Source organism: Sinocyclocheilus anshuiensis, unplaced genomic scaffold (genome assembly GCF_001515605.1).
Source record: "Sinocyclocheilus anshuiensis isolate Anshui unplaced genomic scaffold, SAMN03320099.WGS_v1.1 scaffold529, whole genome shotgun sequence".
Classification (NCBI taxonomy): domain Eukaryota; kingdom Metazoa; phylum Chordata; class Actinopteri; order Cypriniformes; family Cyprinidae; genus Sinocyclocheilus; species Sinocyclocheilus anshuiensis.
The window spans coordinates 621,499-638,492 of record NW_015540872.1 but is presented as its reverse complement, the minus strand read 5'-3'; the positions used below and the strand labels follow the sequence as shown (position 1 = coordinate 638,492).

Sequence of the window (16,994 nt, the reverse complement as noted above, 5' to 3'; positions counted from 1 at the left end):
TAGCAGGAATGTACTTGATCTTTTTTGTATGAATTACATTTTTTAAAATGTATTTTTGGATAAATGAGTAGATATTGATTTTCATGTCTATAGGTGCTTCTCCCAGCCTGAGTCCCGTCAGCACCCCGAGTCACAGTCCCCCTGCTGCTCCCAGCTCCTCTCTGGTTACACGCTCTCCAGTGGAGTTCCCAGACACTGCTGATTTCCTCACCAAGCCCAGTGTCAACCTGCACAAACCACTGGGCTACACGCTGAGCTCACCTGATTTCCAGCAGCAGTATCGAGGTCCCTCCTCGGCCCCCTTTTGCACCAGGTACTGTAACATCTAGAACCCTTCTCCTCGCAGTTAGGTTGTACCTCATAAACGACATAATTAATTCTTTTTTTTTCTTTTTCTTTTTTTTCTTTTTGTAGTTGTGGCCGACAGATGATAAAAGGTGTGGCTAGCATGGAGGTGGGTGAGGGCCATCATGCAACAGCCAATGAGATGCAAAGAACACGCTCAGGTAAAGTTAATAACATTAATGCCATTTATCACAACAGAGTCATTCCTGATTCCATCCTTAGGTTTATTACTCAAAATGATGTTTTTGCTCGCTTTCTTAGCTGAAGGAGCGGAGTATGGTGGGGAAAACTTGATCCGAGAGGAGAGCTTAGAGGCAGAGTCTCAGGAGGAGAGGACTGCAGACACAGCAGGGGAAAAACTAAATAACCAGCCTGAGGGAGAGGAACAGACCTCCAGTACAAAGCAGTCCTCATTGGATCCTGAGGTAGAGCACACACACATGCTGAACTACATGTACACTTTATCCCCGCATGGTTTCATTTTATTAATGTCTAAAACATTGCCTCAGGAACTGAAATAAAGATCCAGTGTTGCTTGTGGATGAGTAATTTTAATTTATGTAGTGCTGTTTCGCCTAAGAAAGCCCCGCAAGAGAAGAGCTTTTCTTTCACGTAACCTGAAATGCCCTCGTCTTGATTCCACCGCTCTCCTACTCCTTTTATTGGCCAATCTGGCAGTTGTTAAAGTGGCCAGCTGTTGAACAAGCCGAGTGGAGTTTAGAAGCAGAGTGCTTATTTGCATTCCCATGCTTTTGCATTATTATGTGGTTGCTGGATTTATAGCTGTGAATCTTGAGTGGATCTCTCTGCAAACCCTTTCTGCTCAAAGGGGTCTACAGTAAGAGCCCGTGAGGACAACATAAATTAGCTGACTTAGTAAAAGCCTTACATTGTTATCTCTGGAAAAGATGCTAAGCATGACTTTTTCCTGCAAGACTAAGCTGAGATTACTGCAACACCTTCTACCTACTGTCAGCTGACTGTGATTGATCTCTGGTAGGGAGACGAGGAGTTTAGGTTGGACTCTACGCTAGTGGACCATGAAGCACTCATGGAAAGGATCAACACCTGGAACTTCCAGATCTTTGAGCTGATGGAGATGACGGGAGGAAAGACTGGCAGGATTCTCAGCTATGTTAGTGCTTTGTACCTCTAAGTATTAAAAGATCCTGTTGAAATTATTAAGCTAATAAAAGGCCTGAGTTTTGGGAAAATGCAATTGAGAGTTTGTTTTTTTTTTTTTTACTTTGGTGGAAAACATTGTTCTCTTTTAGCTAATTAAAACCATTCCCGTTTAGTTAAATCCACGTAATTACACACTTTTATTGTCTGATCTGATGTGACTGGCATTTCATAGATTTAGCTGAATGTAATGCGTACGAGTGGTCCTTCTCAGTACTCCGTGCAAGTAAACATGAATCTGCAGGGACTCGATGGCTCACTGCTTGTCTTGTCTTAATGAAGTTCTGTTTGTTACATTCTCTCAGGTGGCGTACACTTTGTTCCAGGACACGGGTCTGTTCGAAATCTTCAAAATCCCTGTGCGGGAATTCATGACGTACTTTTACGCTCTGGAGAACGGCTATCGTGACATCCCCTGTGAGAATAAAAAAAAATCTTGTTTGAAGTTAAACTTGAAAACTGGGTTAGAATTGTTCCGGTATTTCTCGAATTGGAGCACAGTGAAGATTTGGGTCTTGTGAAGCTGAGAACGGTTGGAAACAATTCCAGTGAAGCGCTATTTTCTGTTCTTCCTTCAGATCACAACCGTGTCCATGCCACTGACGTCCTTCATGCGGTGTGGTATCTTACCACCCGGTCCATCCCAGGCTTTCAGCAGATCCATAATGAGCATGTCACAGGAAGTGATACAGGTACATCTGTACACTCACACTCCAGTATAGTTTGGCATCAAGTAGACTGGTAACTGTAGGTTGTAGGTTCAAATCCCACAATGGCCGATTCATGATGTACCATCATTGTGCCCTTAGTTAAGGCACTGGATAAAATGGTAATATGGAGTACATGATGGACAGATTCAGGTTAGAGCATCTGTATCGTCAGTCCTGTCTCTAATTATATCTAGCATACCTCCTGATCCATTGGAAATAAATTAGAGGCCATCGCCGCTGCCCGGTCTTCGTTATTCCAGCCAGCGGCGCAAATGCTGTCCGATAAGAGATCCTCTATTGCGATTGAGATCTGAGGTGGCTGCTGGCTCAGCATGTCCGAGGCTTATTTTAAGCCTTTGTAATTTGTAATTTCTCAAATGGAGTTGACTCTGAGTCACTCTGCTGCTGTTCCACGCAGCAGCCAGCTCTGGCAGGCAGAGGTGTTGAATCACACTGAGACCAGTGACTTCACTAGCTGGCTCAAATACAGAGTTGCAAAATATTCAAAAATCTTTGTGAAAGAGATGGAGTACGGTTTCAGAATATTTGGTTTGCTGTTAAAACAGTCAGCTTAATTGCAGCCTCTTGGCAGTGTTTGGTTCTCTTATTTCATTAGTGACTTCTTTAGGCCTGTGCAAGTTTGAATTAGCAGCGAAGAAATAATGCACAAGGAATTAAAAAAAAACTTCTCTGAACATTACTGCACAGATCTTGACGTGTATATATATATATATATATATATATATATATATATATATATGTGTGTGTGTGTGTGTGTATGTGTTTGGCAAGTGTTTCATTTGCAGAACAATTTATATAATTGTGTATAGAGTGTATTTGTGTGTATATAGAGTGTATATTTACTTTTATAACAATTTCTCATTTAATCTACATGTTTTTTTTGAGGATTATGATGAATTAAATTTTATAAATAGGTTTCATACATAAATGCTGCATTTGTGTATGGTTACATATTGATTATTGTCTGATATTAGAGATTTTTTTTATTTTATTTCAGGTATCTAAATTGGATATATTCTGCATTTTACATTCCCATTCCCCCTGATTTTGACAGATTACTTTTACTGCAATCTTAAAGTGATAGTTCTGCCAAAAATTTTAATTTTGTCATCAATTATTCACCCTTATGTCATTCCAAACCTGTTTAAGTTTCTTTGTTCAACACAAAAGAAGATATTTTGAAGAATTTTGAAGAACCAAACAGTTGTTGGTCCCCACTGACGTCCATAGTAGGGAAAGAAATACTATGGAAGGGAAGTCAATGGGGACCGTCAGCGGTTTGATTACCAGCATTCTTCAAAATATCTTCTTTTATGGTCAACATAATAAAGAAACTCATACAGGTTTGGAACGACATGATGGTGCGTGAATGATGACAAAATTAAAATTTTTGGGGTAAACTATCCCTTTAATTCCTGTCAAATTAATCTTTAAAAACACTAATAATTTAATAAAACTGTTTACTGTTATCTTAAGCAGAGCTCAGAATTAATTTCCATTACTGTATATGTGACCCTGGACATCAAAACCAGTCATAAGGGTCAATTTTTTTTAAATTGAGATTTATACATAATCTGAAAGCTGAATAAATAAGCTTTCTATTGATGTTTGTTAGGATAGGACAATATTTAGCCGAGATACAACTATTTGAAAATCTGGAATCTGAAGGTGCAAAAAAATCTAAATATTGAGAAAATTGCCTTTAAAGTTGTCCAAATGAAGTCCTTAGCAATGCATATTACTGCTATGTTTTAATATATGTATGGTAGGAAATTTACTAAATATCTTCATGGAACATGATCTTTACTTAATATCCTAATGATTTTTGGCATAAAAGAAAAATCGATAATTTTGACCCATACAATGTAGTTTTGGCTATTGCTACAAATATACCCCAGCGGCTTAAGACTGGTTTTGTGGTCCAGGGGCACATATTGTAATGTTGTAATGTCTAAATAAATTCACTTATAGCATTTAAAGAAATTGCTTTAGTATTTAGTATTTAAAATGTATTTAGAAAAAATACTAGCAAATAGAATTTTAAAATCAGCCATTTATCAGTTGTTAGCCATACCATGATTATCAGCTAATCGCTATCACATGTGATTAGCTGATAATTTAAATAGTAAACTATTGGCTAATTCACATTTAAAATAAAGCAAGCTCATAAAAGATTGCATGTGTCATCTAGGTCGTTATGTAAGACACTGTATTGATTTTGAAATGGACTGTCACCTGGAAAGGATGTGCAATATTGTTTCACCACTCTTCTTGCATGGTCACTCTTTGTATTTATTAGATTCGGACAGTGGAATTTCCCCAGGCAGGGTGGCATATGCCACGTCCAGAAGTTCCTCATTCTCGGATGACAGTTACGGCTGTCTGGCCTGGAATATCCCAGCGCTGGAACTCATGGCACTATATGTAGCAGCTGCTATGCATGACTATGATCACCCTGGGCGCACAAATGCCTTTCTTGTAGCCACTAACGCTCCTCAGGTAAGTAATGAGTAATGCCCAAATTGTAGTTTAGAAGAACCTTCGAATTTGTATAGTTAATTTAGTTCTGAATAGATCATTAGAAGTCTTGGCTATTTGATCTAGTTTTCACACTGTTGTGTCAAGAAGTGAAACCAGCCCATCTTTTATCAGAAGCATATGCTTTTGTAATCAGAGCAAGGAACCTCTTGACTCAAGATGCACACTATGTTTCCCTCTTCTTTTCTTAATCTTTCTTTCCCTATTTCCACCTCTCCACACTCTCACACAGGCGGTGTTGTATAATGACCGTTCAGTTTTGGAGAACCACCATGCAGCCTCTGCCTGGAGCCTGTTTCTTTCCCAGCCGGAGTTCAACTTCCTGTGCAGTTTGGACCACGTTGAGTTTAAGCGTTTTCGGTTCCTAGTCATCGAGGCCATCCTCGCAACAGACCTAAAGAAGCACTTTGACTTCCTAGCAGAGTTTAATTCCAAGGTCAGTAGTAGGGGTGCATTGATATGCTATCAACAACCAATATCAGTAGTCAATAACAAGCGCAATAGCTTTTTGTGGTTGATATAATAAATCAGACCAACTCTAAACTACTGATTTTTAAAGGTGACATATCATGAAAATCTGACTTTTTACGTGTTTAAGTGCTATGATTGGGTCCCCGGTGCATCTACCAACCCAGAAAATGTGATAAAGAACAACCCAGTAAACCAGATTTCGCTCCCCCTGTGTCGTAGAAAGGGGATCTTATTATAATATTACCACCCCTTGATCTGCCAGCTTCCACCCACGGCGCCACCATTGTGTGACAATGGTGTACCAGTTCGAACGCCATGGTGAAAGTTCGAGCAAAGCATGCTAACCGTTCTGTCTTTAGCTGCACTGACGAGCACAGAACACTGTTTAGAGTCCCAGCCTCAAAGGAGACAAGAGAGCAATGGATTTATTGATTTATTTACTGTTTATTATGCTGCTGCCACACAGATCTAATATAAAAATGCGATTTCTTTCTCATCTGTTTACCTTCACAGACATAACCGACTGTTATGTTATAACTGTTATAACTTGTGTGTTTTTAACAAACTTCTGTGTATTTGACAGTTTAAGTCGCAATAAGACATGAAAGATAACTTAGTTTAGCAGAAAGCTGTATATCAGAAGTTGAAGCTAATATGGTTTAAAACATGATTTCAGCTCAATAGACATGATATTTAAAAGCAAATAGATGTTTTTAGCAGAGTATCGGCGCAAGGAGCTGTAAAGGCACAGCCCTATTCTGGAAAAGGGGGTGGGGAGCTGCAGCTCATTTGCATTTAAAGAGACATGCACAAAAACAGCTTGTTTCTTCCACTCAAAATAGGCATTTTCAAAATGTTATAATAAATGATCTGTGGGGTATTTTGAGCTGAAACTTCACAGACACATTCTGGGGACACCTGAAACTTATATTACATATTGTAAAAAGGAGCATAATAGGTCTCCTTTAATTTGCCGATCAATGTTATTTTATTTTTTCAATGATTATAAGTAATGTCAACCTCTAGTCAGCACCTTGCACCCATATAGAACTAGGTTAATTAAACCTTTCAACTAAAGGAATCAACATGGCCAGACATGGAAAAACATTTGCAAAATAATAATAACAAAAATCGCTCAATTATTAATAATAGCTTTTATCAATGTTGAAATCAGTTTTTGCTTCTTAAAATTTTGGTCGATTCTTTGATGAACAGCACTCATTTGAAATAGAAATCTTTTATACCATTACAAAATGTATTTTCTGTCACTTTTGATGAACTTAGTTGAACATTTTTAATCTTAATATTAAGCAACAAAAACATCCCACATTGATAAGAAATGTTTCTCGAGCACCAAATCAGCATATTAGAATGATTTCTGAAGGATCAGGTGACACTGAAGACTGGAGTAATGACTGCTGGAAATTCAGCGTTGCCATCACAGGAATAAATGACGTTTTATATATATTCAAATAGAAAACAGTTATATTAAATTGTAATCATATTTTTAAATGTTATTTGTAAATTGCAGTAATATTTCACAATGTGTTTTTGATCAAATAAACGTAACCATGGTGAGCATAAGAGACTTCTTTCAAAAACATTAAAACTTCTTTATTCTAAATTTTGACCAGTAGTCTGTTTAAACATGTATAATTTAATACATATCTCCTGAACATGCCTACTGCAGAAAGTTGTGCTATTTTTAGGTTAATCCTCTGATTGATCCTTTTTTTTTTTTACAGGTTAATGATGTGAATAGTCCAGGCATCGACTGGACTAATGAAAATGACAGGTTGTTAGTGTGCCAAGTGTGCATTAAGCTGGCAGATATCAATGGGCCAGCCAAAGAACGCAGCCTTCACCTCAAATGGACAGAGGGTATCGTCAATGAGTTTTATGAGCAGGTATGTCCTATTCTCTTCACATAACTTACACAACATACAGCAGCTTGAGATCAACATTTGTGCATTTCCGCCTTTTCAGGGTGATGAAGAAGCCACTCTAGGATTACCCATCAGCCCTTTCATGGATCGCTCGGCACCACAGTTAGCAAAGCTGCAGGAGTCTTTTATCACGCACATCGTCGGGCCTCTTTGTAACTCCTACGATGCTGCCGGCCTGCTGCCGGGATACTGGATTGACGAGGAGGGCTCAGACGATGAAGAAGAAACAGAAGACATTGAAACGGAAGATGAAGAACTGGACGAGGATCTTGAACCAAGTATGAATATACAGTTCTGTAAAAAGATAGACCATTTGTGTTTAGATTTTAATTTAGTACTTAGGTATCGCACACACTAATCGAGTAGTTTTCCTTACAGAGAGGAGGAAGGGTCAACGTCGGTTATTCTGCAGCATCATGCAGCACTTAACAGAGAACCACAAGGTGTGGAAGAAGACCATCGAAGAAGAGGAGAAGGCCAAAGAGCTGGAGACTCAGCAGCAGCAATCCAAGAGCCCCAGCCTTCCTCCGTCCACCACCACCTCCTCCGACGACATCCAGGTCATTCAAGAGGAGGCCGAGGAGGAGGAACGGCAGTAGCAAGAGGAGAAGGACAAGCAACGAAGCTCACCGAGGGGCTTAAACGACCCGTCCCTCTCCTTCACCTACACAAACACACACATTGACACCCAGAGGAAGACCCTAGCGGATCTCCCCGCGCTGAAATTCGTCACTGTGCCGACACTCTGAAGCTAATGCAGTTCACATTGTGTTGAAAAAAAGGCCTTACTACTGTGAGAGGACCCTTTGGTGGGAACCCCACTCCTATGCACTTTCACCCCATGGAGAAGCAGCGGAGAACGAACAGAGCTTTGAAGACACCGAATCGTGTTGTGAGATTAAAACCAGACGGAGAAGAACACAGGCAGGGGAGAATCGTGCCATCCCATGGTTCCCTGGCCTAGAACGTAGAGCTCTTAACTCTCCCGTAGGTACTTAAGTCCAAAAGGACACAAAAAAGACAATGACGCAATTGACACCCGTTACCAAAGCGAACAGTTCAAAAACATAGAAAGACTACGACTGAAGCCGTTTCAGGCTCAGTGTCAAAATGTGCCTGTCTGAACTTTAAAAAAAAAAATATATATATATAAAATATTGTTTGTTTTTATTTTTCTTGTGGTCCAGAAAATGGGCTATGCACGCTGCACTGTATGTGCAGTCCCCAATTCATGCTGGCGACATAAACACTGTATTACTGAACAGTCATTAGGACAAGTGGAAATGTTGACATTTTGACTGAAAAATGACCTGACTTCTGCATCGTTTTGGATGCTTTTGATTCATGTTGATCACCTTCTTGCAGTTTTTTGTTTGCATTTGTTGTTTGTAAGGTTGTTTCTTTCTTTTTTTCCATTTGTGGTGTCCCCCGGCTCCCCCTTTTTCCTCTTCAGGAACGCTGAGTTGCCAGTCGTTCTCTGTAAAGTCCGTCTGTGTTTAAAAGCATCGCAAATGGGACAGGAATGTTGTTCAAATGAAGGGACGTTTCTCCTTTTTTACGTTTAAATAGATATATTTTTTCACGGTTACTCAGGATTCATGTGAAGGATTGATCCTTGTTTTTTGCGAAAATTTAATTCTGCAATTTCAACTTGCACGTCGAACATTCTTTTCAGAGGTGGGACAAAAAAAAAAAGTTTATTTTTTGTATGAATAGCTTGAAAGTCGCTAACAACAAAAGATGCTCCCCCAAAGTGCAGTGTCCTACATATTAACCCCCATCCTTATCATCTGCTCCAGACCAGTATATCCATGTTTATTTTTTCAAAGACCCCCTGATAAGAATTGGGAGCCAGGGAAGTTAACTGAAAACTAAATGTTTGCGTTAGCATGCATGTCATAGACTAAACATTGCTTTTGGGGGTAACTTCATGTTTGGCATTATTTGAACATGCTTGTACTTTAATTATTGCCAAACGCAAAATCCGGCCAGTTAATTTTCAAGGAATCCAGGGTTTCACCTTGAAAGCTGTACTTTTTTTCCTTTGTATTTTCTTATTCTTCATCATAAGGCAAGTTTAATACTAATAGTTCTATATATTTTTTTGTCTCAAGCAAGAACTCTAGGCATTCAATTAGAATAATGAGGGGAGGACGGGGAGGCGGAGATGAACCCGGGTCTCTTTCTCTCTCTCGGTCTGCCTCACCTCAACAAAAACTCATTTTGTCTCTGTAGAGGAAAGTTCTCAAGTAGGCAGTGTAAATCAAGCTAGTTTATTTAAGAGTAAAAAAAAAGATATACATGTGCACATTTTACTACCAAACAAGTGTTTAACCTCTGCACAGAAAGAATACTTGCATATATAAATATATATATTATATTATATATTTTTTAATTAATCAACAATGCGTCTGTTTTCTACATACAGCTGACATATAATGTACATTGAGACCATGTAATTATCATCTTGTTTCAGGAGTTTTTTTTTTTTTTTAATCTAATGCTATTTACAGATGTGGATGTGTTTGGGTGTTGTGTTTTTCAGTTTGTTGGTTGTTGTTTTTTGGGTGCACTGTCTTTTGTTCCTGCCCATAACCACTCTTTTGCCGAAAGCCCCTAATTTCTAAAGCTGGTGGTGATGCCGGATGCCTCCCTGTCTCTGTCTCCCTTTGTGGGTTTGTTCATTAGTCACTTTTTTGGCCTGTGCTCAGGGTGTGTTCTGTGTTGGGGGCTTGTGCGCACCCAAAGCAGCTTGTGGTCTTTCTCTTTTTCTGTCCAGACTGTGTGTTCATCAGTTCTTGGATCCGGGACTCCAGTGTGGCTCAGTTCGTCCACCCTCCCCTCCACTTCACTGAGCTCAGCCCGGCTGGGCTCAAACAGATTGCCAAGCAGGGTGACGGTGGATCAGAGCATCACAGCACCCCCATCCCCTCGTGTTGACCACTTGCTCAACTGTGGTATCTCACTTTTGGGGGTTCGTCGCACCACAGTAACCTCCGATGTTCCTGTCATCAGTAACTTTACGATGGCATTCACTTTTTTATGTAGCATTTAGATGGCAATGTCTGATGTAACCATTCAGCCTTTTCAGGGTTGTGGGGAGAACTGACTTTTTTGTTATTATTTATAGCTGTCATAAAAGCACCATCCCTGAACAAGAGTTTCACTCTCTCTCTCTCAATTGATTTCTGCCTGTCTGTGTCATTTTTTTTGTCTTCTGTGTACTTGCCTGTTCTAAGTCCGGGGTTTTCAAATTAGTGTGTGAAAGAACAAGAGTTTCACTCTCTCTCTCTCAATTGATTTCTGCCTGTCTGTGTCATTTTTTTTGTCTTCTGTGTACTTGCCTGTTCTAAGTCCGGGGTTTTCAAATTAGTGTGTGAAAATGGGCATGCAAAAAAAAAAAAAAGGAATGAAAAAATGTATTTTAGGGGCGTCAGGGAACGTATTCTAAGGCTGTTAGAGCCGTCAGGGAAGTCGATGTTTGCACTTATGATATTAATGAAATCTATTGACAGTACTAGTTTTTAAACGGTAAGAAAAAATCTGCATGTTTTGTTCACTGAGGCTCCATAAATACATGAACAAAAACATGGTGAAATATTGTAAATTCACTTTATAAACTTTTTCAGCAGTCATTAGTCCAGTCTTCAGTGTCAAATGATCCTTCAGAAATCATTTTAATATGCTGATTTAGTGCTCAAGAAACATTTACCTCAACACGGCTACGCTGCGTTATATTTTTGTGAAAACCACAAAGCAGGATCCTTTCATGAATAGAATATTATGAAGATTATAAACATCTTTAGGGTCACTTTTGATCGCTTTAATCCTTGACGAGTATTCATTTCTTTAAAAATGTACTGACCCCACACATTTGATTTGATGTAGTTTGTATTTTCCCCCACAAAACTATACTTTTTTTTAGCTTGAGCTGTGAACTCGAAAGTAAACATTTTTCGATTTAAAAAATGAGTTGACAGCTTATCAAAGACATAAAAATATATACATAACATAATTCTCAGATACTCTTGTCTACTTATGAGGAAAGAATTTATGTTTTAAGTGTACAGCATATTAAAGGAATTTTTATTTTTATCTTGAAAATGCTTTTGACAATTGACTTTAACAATTTTACTTTTCTACTGATCATTTTTTTGTATACATGAAAAATTCTCAGGGTCCCTAAGGGATCAAAATTGTTGGGTATCCTTGCCATCAAAACATTTGAAAACCCCTGGTCTTGTTAATAGTAGAATCATAATACTTGCGCAAACCACATTATCCAGGTATGACCTTTCACCTATTAAGAGATGTCCAAACACAAGCAGAATGTCTTCACCCTTCAGAATTATCTCTATGATGCAACATGTTTTTGACATTATCTAAGAGTGCTACTGAGCATCATCGAGTTGCATGTTTCCTTCGTGCTCAGATGAAAGCCCAAGTGTTCTCCTGGGAGGAACTGCCTGTAAGATGACAGTCGGCGGATGACGAGTCCCCAAGTGTGGGTCGTATGAAAGGCCAGCCTTATCTCTTCAGATGACAGCATCTCTGTGACAGCTTACCCAAAGCAACAATGCCCCTACCCGTCGCTCCACTTTTAAATGAGTTTTCCGGTCCTGTGCAGTTTAGACGACACAGACCGGAAAGATTTTTTTAGCCTGTAAATGTTTTTACAGTGACAACATGGGGGCTTTGAAGGCACTGCAGAAGCAAAATAAGATATTACATAGGTTCACAATCAACAAACACTTAGCAGAGCAAAAAAAAAAAAAAAATGCCATTGAAAATCATTCATTTTTGATATGTGCCAAACCAACTGGTACAACTACACGAGTCACTCAGGAAATCTTGAGGTTTCTATCTATATGCTCCTTTTTCCAGCTTTATATGGTGTATAATTGGCTTTGGAAAATTCCAGCACAGTTGAAAGAGGTCGCAGACAGAAAGCTTAGGAACTCGCAAAATTAAGGCTTATTTTGTCTTTATTGTATACAATTTTTTGTCAGGTTTTTCTTTTTTTTTTATCACAACATGCAAAAATAAACTTGTTAAAAGTGAACTAAAAATAATATTGAGCTATAAAATGTATATTGGAGTCCAGCTTTTCATGAAAGCACCATTTTTTTTCTGTCAGAAATATTGCAGCTCAAGTTTCACGACAGTCTCTTTCCACGGAGATAAACTAGGGACAGGGCCGTTATTGCAGAAATGATATATGGCATTAAACCAATGGGAGTCATGAAGCATTTCCAAAACTTTCTGGGAAAGGGAACTGTTCTCCTCTCACTTGCCCGACTCCAGAAATGGGGGAATTCAAGGAATGCTGGAAAAGACAGACCTCAAAATCATTATAGAGTTAAACCCTGTCAATCACTGACACAAAAGCTCTTCTCATATTGACAAGCACAACGTTCGGTTTGCTACACAGTACACTTATTGGTTCAAGTTATGAAAGATACATGCTACATTTATCTTGATACCCTCATGTACATTCTCGTTGGGTAACACACATGTGCTCATTCTTTGCTCTCCCGAGCATGTGTTCTGTAGCAGTACTCTTATCACTCTCAGGCTGGGTTCTGTGAAACTATGGAGGACACGTTCTGAGAATTTAACAAGTCAATATCAGAGGTCAGTATTCCCCGCTGATGGAATTTAAGACAGGGAACTGCTCTGCCGTTTGCGTTTCTTAGTAGGATCCCCTGAGGTGAGTGCATGTGTTCCAGAGCTCATGGGGCAAGATTTACTGCTGTCTCCTGATGGCACATATGGAGTACGGTCGAGGCTGAAGTGTCATGCCTAGTTTCGGAGAGAGGCTTGGAATAAAGCCTTCGGGGAACTGAAGATGGAACCTCTGGAGCAACGTGGTGAAGAACAAGAACATCTCCAGTCTGGCCAACTGCTCTCCCAGACAGTGCCGCTTACCTAAAGACAAACACACAGAAATCAGATACATCAGAACAACGAAAATCTTCTAGACTGACTGATTTCCCAAATATCTGCCGTTTACCTATGGAGAAAGGAAGAAACGCTTCATGCCGGACAAATTTGCCATTACAGTCAAGGAACCGCTCTGGGCAGAAGATGGATGGGTCACTCCAGTACTTCTCATCAAAATGCACCGAGTACAAGTTAGTGATGACCATGGTGCCCCTGGGGATAGTGTAGCCACGCACCACCGCATCTTGAGACGTAGCGCGGAAGATGCCCAGTGGGACGACATTGCAAAAGCGCAGGACTTCATGCAGCACTGCTTCCACATACGGCATCCTCTGCTTGTCTTCAAGAGCAGGTGGTCTGCCATTCAGGATGCAATCGATCTCCATTTGGACCTTTTCTGCACGGAAAAAACGTAACATGATTAGTGCAACGACATTCAAATGATGCAAACGAGAAAAAATACCCATTGCTCTGTGGGCACCAACCTTGTATCCTGGGATACAGAGCCATATAGAGCATAGCCCAGCGCAGACAATTTGTGGTAGTCTCTGTTCCCGCAATGATGAGTTCTCCAACAGAGAAAATGAGATTATCTTGAGAGAAAGATGTAGCTTTATCGGTGGCGCTCTGCTCCATTTCGTCCAAGTAAGCATCAATGTAATGCTGCGGTGACTGGGGTACCCTATCCTGCGAGAAGCGCTTGATGATTTGCAGAAGGAAGTCGTAGACCTTGTTGGCGTTGCGGAAGAGCTTTTGGTGCTTCCCGAAGGGCACGTACTCCATCCAGGGGAAGGCGTTGTACAGGAAAGCCCAGCCACTGGCTGCCAGCTCCACATTCTCGCTGAAGATCTCAATCATGTGTTGAAAATCACTGTCATCGTAGGTGAAACGTTGTCCGAAGATAATGAGGTTGGTGATGTTGGACACGGCATTGGTCACGAGATGCTTAGGGTTAAAGGGCTTCCCCTGATGCTGGTCAATGGCATGGAGAAAAAACAGGCACTCCTCAGAAATCCTCCCAAACATCCGCTGACCGCTGCCAAAGAAGCGGAAGCAGTTCACGGCCAGTTTGTGGTGTTCAATCCAGCCTCGACCGTATTTGCAGTTCAGAAGGCCTAGACAGAGAACAAACAATGCTGAGAGATGTCGGTTTAAATATGGAAACAAAGAAAGTTTATCTAATGATAAACTTTCTGTATGTTTAACCTGAGATGATTAGTCAAACGGTACTAGTCTCATGGGTTAAACACAGATTACAAGAACTGCGATACTGATAAAGTGATAACCTCATGTGTGACTGTCCGCTCTTCTCTAGCTATTGCCCCAACTCTGACATACATTACCATGCCAGAGCCTTTTCTCTGAATCACCCAGATAGTTAAAGGAATAGTTCACTAAAAATGAAAAATCAATTAATTCACTTACCCTTGTGTTGTTCTAAACCTGGGTGCTGTTACATATTCTACATAAAGCTAGAGGAATTTTTCTTTTCTTTTCACATAGAACATTTGGTAACACTTTATTTTAAGGTGTCCTTGTTACACGTTACATGTATTTACTATTATAATGACTCTTAATTATGCATAATTACATGCAAGTAACCCTTCATCGTAGGTGAAACGTTGTCCGAAGATAATGAGGTTGGTGATGAGGTTTAGAAGAACATGAGAGGGAATAATCATAATAATAAAAAAACTTTAATTTTTGGGTGAACTATTCCTTTAATCTAGATCATTCTGCAGTGCTCTATTCTGGGAAATCATTCTAAAATAAATGATTCTATAAGGAACCACTTACCTCCCATTTTTGTCATCTTCTGAAATAAAGGGAGGGATGGACGATCTGCAAAAACCTCACTTTGGTGATATAGGCACTCTTTAATGGCATCATAACCATTTAGAATAACAGTCGAGATTCCTCCCAGGTCTAGACTGAAAATCTGGATAATAAAATGGCAATATTCATTAATCCACTCCCCTGCCAAACATATTTCTACTAATGAAGGAGTATAATTAGAAGGCTACATTCACTCTCATGGATACAGTGAGGAAATGAATTAGGCATGCTGACTCAGCATGTCTTGGCCATTCTACAAAACTGAGTGCTGCGGCGCACTGCCAAAAACGCAACGGCAAATGCAAGACTCTTTTGTTCTTTTCAAGCACCCCAGCTACACCTCTCGCGACGCGACGCGTCAAGAAGAGAACGCTGTGATTCACTAACACGGACCAATCAGCTGTGAGCTCGATGAGAGACCTCAGCAGTAAAATGAGTAAATAACTGGCGAACTTTAGTTTTAGTGGACTCCCACTAGGGCTGCACAATTAATCGAATTTCTAATCGCAGTTACAATTATGGATGCCACAATTACGTAATCGTTCAAAGCGGCAATTAATCGTTCAAAGGCCACTTATGTTATTCTGCACGCTTGAGATATGTGTTTTTCTTTCTACATGTTATCTTACGGGGTTTTCCATTGTTTTAGTTTTAGTAGGATAACATTATAATACCATTCATATTTTTACTTTTTTATATAATTTAAAGAAGAAACCAATCCGATGTATATTTGACATATTTGGCTTAATAGCTAGGCTACTATAGAAAAGCACTAAAGGATTTTCAGTTAGAGTGTTTTCAGCTTGTTTATTTTTATATAAAAATACGGCATGCAGTTGCATCAAACTATGGTATAAACATCATTCAATGTAAATTGTGATAATCGTAATTAATAATCGCAATTACAATTTCAAGGGAATAATAGACAATTATGATTTTTGTCATAATCGTGCAGCCCTATCTCCCACTTAATAATAATAATAATAATTAAATAAAGTGTCTTTAACTACTATGTACTAACATTTAAATTATTAATTTATTACAACCCTTCATGTTTTACATTGAAAATTCAAGAACACAGTAAGTAGCCTATATTATTATTAATATTATTAATCAATGTTCTTATGGTAAGAAGTTATCAACTGATAGTATACACTAGTAGTAAAAAGTTTTTGAACAGGAAGATTTTTTTATGTTTTTAGAAGAATTCTCTTCTGCTCACCAAGCCTGCATTAAATACAGCAAAAGCAGTAATATTGTGAATATTTTTACTATTTAAAATGATTGCTTTCCATTTGAATATATTTTGAAATGTAATTTATTCCTGTGAGCAAACATTAAAAATCTTACTGTTAAAAAAACTTTTGACTGGTAGTGTATATATGTAGTGTATATTTGCAGCTTGTCAGAAATGAAAAACTCTGCTTAGGGCGCAACAACGATCGATTCCATTGTGGACAACTTCTTTCATTACAAGACAGGGTGTAAGATGCAATACGCTATTATACATAATAATTATCATGTGGTGGTTTAAACTCGCTTTTTAAACAGCAAAACCAAACGTGGCAACAAAAAATATAAGCAAAAACGTAAAGTTAAAAGCAGACAAGTCTACTGTCTATATTTTGTGATTATGTGCAAGTAAATAAGCGAAAGTGAGGACTGAGAGTGAAGTGTCATCCGTACCTGTCCGTGGATATCACTCTGCCTCTTCATGTAGACGTGAGGCTCTGTGGCTAGGGACAGAATATTCCCTATCATGGGTAAAGGTGTCGGTCCAGGGGGAAACCCTCGGGGTCTCCGCTGCTTTACGAGCTGGCGAATTACCAGCAAAATGAAGAGTGTAACGAACAAACTGCCCAGACATATGAGCGTCTGCTCCCAAGACACAGAGAACAGAGATGTCAACCGTTTAATCGATACCATTTTAGATGCAAACACTTTGAGATAATCTGTGCTTTCTGAAAAGTTTCTAGCGCTCCGTTCTCTGTCAGTCAGTGTA

The 16,994-nt window shown here is 39.3% G+C and overlaps 2 protein-coding genes across 3 annotated transcripts in view; one reads left to right on the top strand and one right to left on the bottom strand.

The window, feature by feature from the left end:
- The window catches only part of LOC107688169 (cGMP-inhibited 3',5'-cyclic phosphodiesterase B-like), a 57,862-nt gene extending 47,489 nt beyond the window's left edge, over nt 1–10,373 (top strand). Inside the window, exons 6-16 of the mRNA XM_016485762.1 lie at nt 94–313; nt 415–506; nt 607–770; nt 1,346–1,480; nt 1,833–1,944; nt 2,106–2,219; nt 4,558–4,757; nt 5,029–5,232; nt 7,013–7,174; nt 7,254–7,491; nt 7,592–10,373. Coding sequence (XP_016341248.1) covers nt 94–313; nt 415–506; nt 607–770; nt 1,346–1,480; nt 1,833–1,944; nt 2,106–2,219; nt 4,558–4,757; nt 5,029–5,232; nt 7,013–7,174; nt 7,254–7,491; nt 7,592–7,812 — 1,862 coding nt within the window. The 3' untranslated portion in view covers nt 7,813–10,373. The remainder of the gene's footprint in view (nt 1–93; nt 314–414; nt 507–606; nt 771–1,345; nt 1,481–1,832; nt 1,945–2,105; nt 2,220–4,557; nt 4,758–5,028; nt 5,233–7,012; nt 7,175–7,253; nt 7,492–7,591) is intronic.
- Nucleotides 10,374–11,365: 992 nt separating this feature from the next.
- Nucleotides 11,366–16,994, bottom strand: LOC107688167 (vitamin D 25-hydroxylase-like). Of its 2 annotated transcripts, XR_001634203.1 has the most exons (6): nt 16,679–16,994; nt 14,954–15,095; nt 13,642–14,271; nt 13,227–13,553; nt 12,697–13,141; nt 11,366–12,539 (listed from the first exon to the last, which is right to left on the bottom strand). XR_001634203.1 is itself a non-coding variant. In XM_016485761.1 (5 exons), the coding sequence occupies exons 1-5, from the start codon at nt 16,916–16,918 to the stop codon at nt 12,960–12,962; spliced, it is 1,521 nt and encodes a 506-aa protein (XP_016341247.1). In that variant the 5' UTR covers nt 16,919–16,994; the 3' UTR covers nt 11,366–12,959. The 2 variants fall into 2 exon arrangements, 1 of the variants encoding a protein (XP_016341247.1); XM_016485761.1 differs by having other exon boundaries at nt 11,366–13,141.